This window comes from Clinocottus analis, unplaced genomic scaffold, assembly GCF_023055335.1.
Source record: "Clinocottus analis isolate CAN_PGR_092001 unplaced genomic scaffold, fCliAna1.0.p SCAF_2, whole genome shotgun sequence".
NCBI lineage: Eukaryota > Metazoa > Chordata > Actinopteri > Perciformes > Cottidae > Clinocottus > Clinocottus analis.
Window position 1 is genome coordinate 11674521 of NW_027175931.1, and position 9602 is coordinate 11684122.

At 39.7% G+C, this 9602-nt stretch overlaps 1 protein-coding gene across 2 annotated transcripts in view; it reads right to left on the bottom strand.

Moving 5' to 3' along the window:
- Positions 1-288: 288 nt before the first annotated feature.
- The window catches only part of mlf1 (myeloid leukemia factor 1), a 14576-nt gene continuing 5262 nt past the window's right edge, over positions 289-9602 (bottom strand). Inside the window, exons 3-8 of one of the 2 annotated variants that reach the window (XM_068585317.1) lie at positions 5853-5897; positions 4274-4357; positions 4041-4172; positions 2243-2402; positions 587-725; positions 289-395 (exon numbers count right to left, since the gene is read on the bottom strand). In XM_068585317.1, coding sequence (XP_068441418.1) covers positions 329-395; positions 587-725; positions 2243-2402; positions 4041-4172; positions 4274-4357; positions 5853-5897 — 627 coding nt within the window. In that variant the 3' untranslated portion in view covers positions 289-328. The remainder of the gene's footprint in view (positions 396-586; positions 726-2242; positions 2403-4040; positions 4173-4273; positions 4358-5852; positions 5898-9602) is intronic. The other variant, XM_068585318.1, reaches the window with a different exon arrangement.

Here is a 9602-nt window from a genome sequence, read left to right on the forward strand (position 1 = left end):
CTTCCTTATTATTTGTGTTAATGTTTTCAAACTCAAGTGTGAGCTGTGCGAAGTTTCAACATATTGACAGTGAGATCGAAGGAGTAATTTGACCCATGGAAAAAGCATAAAATGTTCACTGTAACGGGGCAGTCATCTGCAGCGGGTTTCAAATCCTACTGTTAATATGCTTTGGAAAATGTATAGTCTTATATATGTTCCAAAATCTTGGTCAGTACCTTCTGATTCTGTGCATATGATCACAGTGTGTGTGATAGAGGGGGTACAGAGCACCCAAAGTGTACTGCATGATTCTTGAACGACTTTAATAAGCACACCAACAGATGTTTCACTGCTTTGTCGAGCCTAAGCCTTTCATGTTGCTTTTACCCTCAGCCTTGCACTTCAATTGGTCGCTGTGGAAAATACAAAACATATAGTAAATAATCACAGTTCAAATTGTACACCAACAGCAGTATCACAACATGATAACAATATACTTAACAAAGGATACTGTGTATGTTTGCTGTCAGCATCTTCCAAGTGTTTGTCATTTGATTGTAGCCTGTCTTCAACACCACACATGGTCTGAGAGTGTGATACCGACCTGTGCTCCTGCTCAGAATCGGCGAGGGCTTCCTGGTGAACTTCATCGGGTCGAGGTGTCTCTAGAGAACGCATTGGGCCAGGTGGTTGAAACTTGGTCACCTCCTGCTGCCACTCACTGTCAAAAGACTGTGCTTCAGCTGGGGGAGGAGGAGCAAGATTACTTAGGTAATATTCTGTTTGTGGCCTAGAGATATGCAGACAGTGGCACTTACAGCAGAATCATGTTGTGTTTAACTGGCCGGTTCACTGACTTTATCCACATATTTACTGTTTAACTAACATTACAATGGTGTCTTGTTTTTTAATATTGTAAAAAAAAAAAAAAGGTTAATCATTCCATTAACAAAACTATAAGGATCACTGTAGCTACAAATATGGCCATACCCTCTCTACATTTATATAACTCTAAGGTTTGAGCAGTGACGTGCAGTCAGGGGAGGCAGGTGAGGCAGTGCCTCCCCTGTCATCATGAGAAGAAAAAGAAAGGAAATAATAAACTAACATAAGTAGTAATATTTGTCCTCTTGACTATGATTTTGGTGTTGTTCCTAATGTATTGTCACCATTTTCATTGTCAAAATCACGGAAATTCTGTATTTCCTGTTCAAATACAACGGAGACGAGAGGTGAGGATTGCGCAATCACTCACAAACTGGATTAAGCGCGTGTAAATGGCGCGTGCTTGTTCCCATTTCTGTGTATGTTTCCAATGTGATGGTTAAGGACACTTTATTATACGTCTTAATTTCCATGGTGTTTAGTAATGTATTTCACGTATGTGTGTAATATTTACATCTTATTGATCTGACATAAATCCACTGGGAAAATGCTTGCCGTGAAGCAGACAGTACCTGTGCCTCAAGGAAGGGGGCGATAGTGAGCCCGCTGTCCGGTGAACTCTAAAAGTGTGTAAAAGAAAGAAAAAACAACTCCACGACCACAACAAGAAATGCAACGCTAGTTTAGCTGGCAGTTGTCATTTCTCGCCCTGGAAAATGGAGGATTTGAGGATTACTTGCCAGTGAAAGTAAGATATACTGCAACATACCAACCCCGTCTCCTACGAATTATGGTCCCCCAGAACTATTACGTGGACCAGAAACGTATTCTCTCCACGTGTTTGACATATTACGAATAGGTTGCTAAAAAAAACTTTAAAAGTCAGTTTGCAGAATCAAACCATTAAATTATAGCCATTTTGGCTATATTTTAGTTTTATCGTTTATTACAAATACGTTTATAATCGTGTGCTTGTGTTATTTTTTTATTGCGTTCCCGCTGAATTTAAGCATATTTGAATTTCTAAACTCTGCGGAGGAAAAGAAAAGAGAAGGGGCGGTGTGAGGCCGGTAACGGGGCCGGTCTGAAGACCGCTTGGCCGAAGGTGGCGGTAACGGCCCGCGTCGCACCGGGGTCCGGGACGGTAACGGCCCCCGTCGCGCCTGGTCCGGTCTTCTCTAAGTCGGGTTTTTCAGCTACAGATGACACTGACGTGAAACATATTCAAACGCTCCTATTCTCTCCTATTCTCCCATCCTATCCTATTGGCATCCTACTGTATGTTTGTAAATCTGACTTGGGAGTCAGTGCCTCCCCAACTCCAACCCTCACTGCACGTCACTGGGTTTGAGAGCAGACTATCACTTTAACATACATTCATCCATATTCTGAAAGTCCTGGTTGAACTCCTTCTCTCCTGTTTTCTTGTTGTATTTCTTCTCAACAACATGTCCCCGGTCCTGGATGTGGTGAGCAATGGACATCTTCTCCAGACCGCTTTCAGAGTCTTTAACTGCTTGCTGGGTCTCCTTGATCTGGTGATAAAACCAGAAAAAAAAAAATCAATTTGACCTATTTATTTTCTTTACTCCTGACAGAAATGAGTCTAGTCAGAAAGTAGACAATTGGACAGACTATTAAAACACAAGTGAAGCGAATAATAGTAGGAATGGCTGCATTCCATTTAGGAGTACTTGTTCGAGGGCCCTGGTATTGTGCATGCAGAATAACTAATGGCCTGAGGCCCTTTTCAGGCGTTTTAACCAAAAAGCGCTCAGCTTTACAAAATGTACAATATCTTTTCAGCATACCTCCACTTTATATATATATATATATATATATATATATATATATATATATATATATGTATGTGTGTGTGTGTGTGTATATATATATATATATATATATATATATATATATATATATATATATATATATATATATATATATATATATGTTAAGAATAGCTATTTGTTTTATATATTTTTTTTCACTACGAGCACCCAATGAATATTTCTGCTTTATTCTTCGTCTAGATGAGCTAGTCGCCACTCAGTCTGACAGCCGTAATGTGAGAGCAAGGTGACACAAGGCGCACCGTAATAAAAGCACAACACTCGCCAGCAACATTCAGTGTTTGCCAGGCCGATCTGCTTCTACAAATGGACGTTTCCGTGCTCTCGCTGCTTCTGTCCGTCTTTTCTCCGTTATTTCCCCCCTCCATGATGTTAAGAGAACTTGCCTCACGTCGGGAAATTGACGACGGTGATTATCTTTCACTGGAAATGAGCACTATTTTGTGATCAAACCCTTTTCGTTCCTCACCTTCGTTTCCTTTTTTTTGCGCTCGCTCCCTGCTCGTCTGCTCTCAGAGCGTTAACTACTCTCTCAGAGCGTTAACTAGTTTGCTCTCCTGATCATAAGCCGTATCAACGTGTGACTATACAGCAGGAACAGGGACCACACATTATTTACCGCTGACATTCTCATTGAAAGTCATTCCCCCCAAAATATGAAAGTTTACACGAAACGTGTATGCTATTATAGTGTGTACGCAAACAGCTCGGGCTTTTATTGTGGTGGGAAAACAGAAAAAGAGAAGGATTTGTTCGAGTGAAGAGGGAGACAAGAATAAAAGTGGTTGCCGTCTTGTCTTACCTAACGGAGCGGCGTGTTGTTATTTTATGGTTGCCGTCTTGTCTTACCTAACGGAGCGGCGTGTTGTTATTTTATTATTAAAAAAAGTATAGGCGCAAGAGAAACCCCCGCTACACATGTTTGGTAAATGTCAAGCTGGAAATGACAACTAACGGTCGCGCAATTTAAATCTACCTGTTATTTTGAGTGCACACTGATATAGAACGCCGGTTAATATAAACAGGCTGTACAGTACTTTATTGTCTGAATAAACTATCCCCCGTGACTCACTCTCAACCAATCAGAATGCTTGATTTGATCTACCTGTATTGTAACATGATTTCTGGCACACCTTAAAAGGGATAGATGCATCATATGCCGCTGTGAGAAAAGTGTTCTTACAAGGAAAGGCCATGGTGAAGCCGTCGACATGATCACAAAGCTACAGACAAATATAGTTCCCTGAGCTCAATGTACTGAACTGTGTTCTAATGTACTGTGATATGATGTAGTCAGACATCTGATGGAGAGCTTACCCCTCCAGGGGCACGGCGTGTGAATGAGCTCGCCTGGAAGACCTTCGGAGGCTCATTTCCAACCTTTGAATATGTCATGACTGATGACGAGCTGAACGAGTGGGTGTTTGAATCTGTGGTGGACATGTTCTCCTGAAACACACAAACAATTACTGTTCAGCAGCTGCAGCTTATGTGCAATAACAGTCTGAGAACGCAGCAAAACACAAGGACAACACCATAATTTAACTCACAAAGTTTTTTTGCATCTCCTGCATCCTGTTCCTCCTGCTGGACATCATGTTGTCGAACATGCTGAAAGGGTCCCAAGTCATTTCCTGCACCAACACAAAGGGGAAAGAAAAGGTCAGTGGAGTTGAATAGTTGGGCATGCAATGCACATGGTATTATCAGCTCATAAACGATTCCATCATGTATACAAACATACAAGCACAGAGTACAGTGAGCTAAATGTGGCTTACATGTGTTCCATCTGGGACACTTTAACCAGGACATTCACATTGTATCACCTCGCCCTGTGTGACATAGATTAATAACAGGCATTGCCAAACTGCTAGTCAAGTCAGGCATGTGAATATGTCTTTATGTAGTTTATTTTTATGTATGGATAATGTAAAGGTCACAGGATGCTTCGATTCTGTGCAAACATTTGTTTGAATTTCACTACGATGGCTTTATTGCAGGACATTTAACAGATGAGATGACCTGGAAAAACTCTGGTTTGTAATATTTAACAGCCAGGTAAACTGTATTATTTGAATAAATAACACAATTGAATCATTGTCTTTATTATATAAATGCAAAGCACACAATACAAAAGGATGGCAACTCAAACTTTGAGTTGCCATTCATTGAAACCCATGTTTACATTTTCCCAATAAATCAATAAATTACATTCATGTAGGTCACAGTTGAGGTACCACGTTTACCTCAAGACTTTGACTCAAGTCAGTCATGCATGTCGCAGTGAGATGCCATCATTTACCATGCATACTAAATTTGTTCACATGAGGGTGCAGTCATAAAAAAGACAAGCTGGCCGATGCTGCTGATCTCTACAGCTTCACGCTTGTATTGCAAAAGCAATTGTCAAGTGTGAGGATTTTACCCTAAAGACAACACATACAAGATTATACAACTCTCAGAAAGCAACTCACTGGTCCTTTCTTACACTGGTCACAGTGTTTCCACAATATTTATTTATAACATGTATCAGCGATGTGTGTGCTTTTTTGAGTTAGTTAATTGTAGGGTGTATTTAACATATTCCCTAAATAAATGATTTGTAATTATTACTGTAAATGTGTATTATTAATGTAACATTCACTTTGTTGCACAGTTAAACTTGATGCCCCATTAAACTGCATAGGGATCATGCATTTTGCTTGTACTGTCATTTCTGCCCATAGAGTGCACGTCTACCGGTAAAAAGAAAATCCTAAAATTGGGCAAAAATTGGCCAATATTTAAGTAACTTTACTTACCTTGTTACACTGTGTCTGTGGAGATGACATTTTGTAGCTGCATTATTTAGCATGTTGAAGATAGTATTTTATCCTGCATAGATTTCTTTCCATTCAGTATAGTTACTACTATACCAATTACAGCCTGAGTGTTGTGTGGTAATGAAAAAAATAACGCAGTCTTGTGTTGGCTTGGATGAGATATAATGTAGAGGAATACACTGTAACCCTTTTACTGACCACTTCTAGACACATAGTTGGAGTTATAAAGTTAAAGCATGCACTTTCAAAGTATTTAAATGACAATCTCATGCGATAACACAGTTGAACAGCAGAAGAATCTACTGACCGTACTGCCAATATTGCCAAAGGGCATCAATGACTGGCTCATATCCTGAGGATTCAAACAATATCAGTTCAGCAACATAGCATGTATTGTATTTGTATAGCATGTTACACACGGGTACACTCACACAAATCTAGACTTTAAGCAAATTGTTGAGGTTCTTGCAAGTAAGCTGTTAGGTGACCTTCCATCAGTCACTAAGCCCATGACACAGCTACACAGAGCTCTCCCCATGGCCTTAAGCACAACCCTTCAAGGCCACAAACCTTCTGGGAGTGAAGAGGGAGCAGCCTGCAGTTCTCTGGTCCAAAACCTCAGGTGTTTATGACCCTGCGGCCTTGGTTAAGCATCTCGACAGCCGTAGCTATGCGGGTGTGTGTATTTTCTTAGGGTGTGATGCACAGGGGTATTGTGCGTAATCAGTGGGGTGTTGAATGACTTGTGTTCCATGTGTAATTGGGTCGCATTGCCAGAGATTAGCATGGGTTTAACACTGAAACTGAGCTTCATTCTAGGAAGGTTGCATGGACCAGTCAGAACAGGGATCTAACAGGGGTCAAAGAGTCCAAGGCTGCTCTCTCAGCTCTTTTCAAATGTCAAGCTGATGTAAAACGCTCCTGACCAGTATGAAGCCTCACTGCCAGATTTATCCCAGAGTGGCATCTATGAACTAATAAATGCCAGTTACATATCTGCCAGCATTATATTTAGACCGGGGCTTGAGCAAAGGAGAGATTGAGGGGGCAAGATAAGGAATGTATACCCAGCGGTCTTTAACACATTATTTTGAGCTGTCTGGACTACTGCAGAATGACTCTCTCTCTCTCTCTCTCTCTCTCTCTCTCTCTGCTAAGAATTACACCATTGCAACATTTTGTGGATATGATTCATACTTAAAAGTAAAAGTGAGAGTTTTGCTGAAAATGCATTGCTCCCACAAAGTGCTGCATCACCAGGAAAGTTAAAGGCTTTAAGTCAAATGTATGCACAAAGTACGAGAATACTAAAGAGAAGGAGGCACTGAATGTAATTGGGGGGACAATCAGTGAAATGTATGAAGGCAAATTAATGAATTGAATAGAGAGCACAAATGAGCTCCCCGCGAGCGTGCAAATCAAACAGTTGCGTGCGTAATTTACTTTGACGAGGGCTTTTACATCACTCTGCAAGCTTTAAACTGTGCTCGTGTGTCTGTTGCCTGCTCTCTCTCTATTCTTTTTGACAGTAAGTGGGCGGACCCAGTCACCTCGTATCTCTACATCGGTCTTCGGATTGGCTGGATAACAGAATACATTTCACACCAGCAAATGGGGAACAATGGCGGATGAGAAAACGCAACTGAAAGTTGACATTCTCTAAATACTATACTGTTGAGTCACAAAATGTAATTTTAGGATGTTTTCAGGTGAGAAGTTTAAGCATCAGTTTAAGCATCAAATCTGTGGTCCGTTTGTCAAGAATCAACCGAATTAAAAAGCCAGTGCTCTGCTGCCTGCCTTTTTGAAATCATCCGCTGGCTCTGATTTCTCAGTAGCGGTTAAACATGAGAAATAATTCGGTTTTAAGGATCTAACGAGCAATTTTTAATAGTATATTATTTATTGTTTATTGTATCAGTTTGACTGAAAGGTTAAGATTTATATCTTAAGATTTTAATTTAACTTTTACTTTAAACTACAGCGGTGAATTGTTTGCAATTATATATATATATATATATATAAATATATAATTATATATATATATATATATATATATATATATATATATATATATATATATATATATATATATATATACACATATTTATAAACACAATATATATACAATTATGTCTTACAATATGATGGTGACTGTGTCCGCTCACTTACTGTCAAAAAGACAATCTAACCTAGAGAAAGAGCAGGCAACAGACACGCAAACGCAGTTTAAAGCTTCGAGAGCAAGCAGGTTAAAATTTCGCGAGAGCAACTTTTGCTCCTGCAAGCCGGGATTTTACTCGCAGAGTGTTGTAAAAGTGCTCATCAAAGTAAATTACAGGCGCAACTATTTGATTTGCGCGCTCGTGTGGAGCTCATTTGCACTCTCTACTTATGACATTATTTTCCCTTCATAAAAATGGGCTTAATTGCACATTGCCACACATTTAATTCTTGCATAATCATACTCCACTCCTGTCATGAACCAGAGAATCAAAGAAACTACATCCGCTGATACTTCAGCAGTGCTTTTATAAACAAGTGGTCTGATGAATGAGTGCCTTGAAAGGTGAAACAAACCAGATAGTGTGTATTGGCAAGAAACTGGGAAATATGAGAACTCACAGCAGCCGTGGAAGGTAAGATAGGGCTTATTTTCTCATCGGGAATCTAATGCTCAACAAGTTCATACGAGATACTGTGTATTTGCATGCCAGAGTGTCTGTGGTATTTTGCATGCTGTGATTGTGTGTGAACGTGCTTGTGTTTTAATGCTGTATATGAGTGTTTATGGATGTATTTTCATGTGCACATTTGTGCCTGCGATATTGAAGATCACTATGATTGTGAGCTATCTGTCATCCAGTTGGTAATGCACCAACACTGCTAAAGCACGTTCTGCCAAACAGATGGACCAAAAGAGCAACAATGAGAAAACAGAGTGTCTATGACATCCGCACACATGCCTTTCCAAAGCCAACAACACAGCACCAGAGCTTCAGCCCTCTGACCACTGCTGGGCACCACACGATTGCTCCTCGTCTTCAGATACATGACTGTGTGTGGGAGTTAGAGTGCAGAGTTGTGTGAGAAAAACTCTTATGATTCTCTTCGGTTAACCTTAATTTCATGTATCTTACCAAAGAGTAGGTATTCTGTTTATTGTTTGTGATAAAAAAAAAAAGCAACTAGGGATCGGGATCGGATCTATAAATATTTTTTCTATCAAATCACAAAGATCTCACACGTGTGTATCGCCTATTCAAATGTATATGAATGAATCAAGAAAACACTAATGACTGTTATTGCTAATGTTGCAACCTCGAAGTCCTCGTAGCTTATGGTTCCCTCTAAAAAATAAAATGAAATGATATCTGAACAGACCAGTCCAACAACATTTGAGACATACAAAACAGTAAATTACTCCTAATATTAGATGAAGTAGTTTGCTTGGATTGACATTAGCAGTGTAGCTCCATTTCACCCACTGTCACTGAGGTCATTAGTCAAGTACTCATTGCTCCTCCTCATCTGGCATTAGCTAGTTGATGGCACGATGGTAATAAAGAGAAAGCAGGCTGCGGACTATTGAGGCCAGGCTTCGATGAAAGTCATTATCAAGGATACAGTACATATATAGGCTCTTATGAGATAATGGGATTAAAGCAGGTGACGGGGACTAAATTTGACTGAGCAGGGATATATAAGCAGTACAGGAGCTGATTTAGGGAAGGTAAACGGGTGCAAAACATGTCTGACCCAAACAATGTCCCGGCAAATAGTTATTAAAAATGTTTATTAATACAAAAACTGAATGGCCACAGTGTTTAAAGCCTTATTCTATGGCCGCAGTGTTTGAAGCCTTATTCTAATAAAAACAGAAGTAGTTCAAATTTGATGTAACTTATATTTTCAAGTTAATATCACAACTGAAGCCAACTACAATTATATCAAAATAAACAGTTTTATTTATTTTCAGCAGCTCATCTCAGCCGAGCAAAGCAGAATTCTCTGGGGTCCTATTAGTTTGAGCGTTAAAGAAGTCTGTGTGTGTATT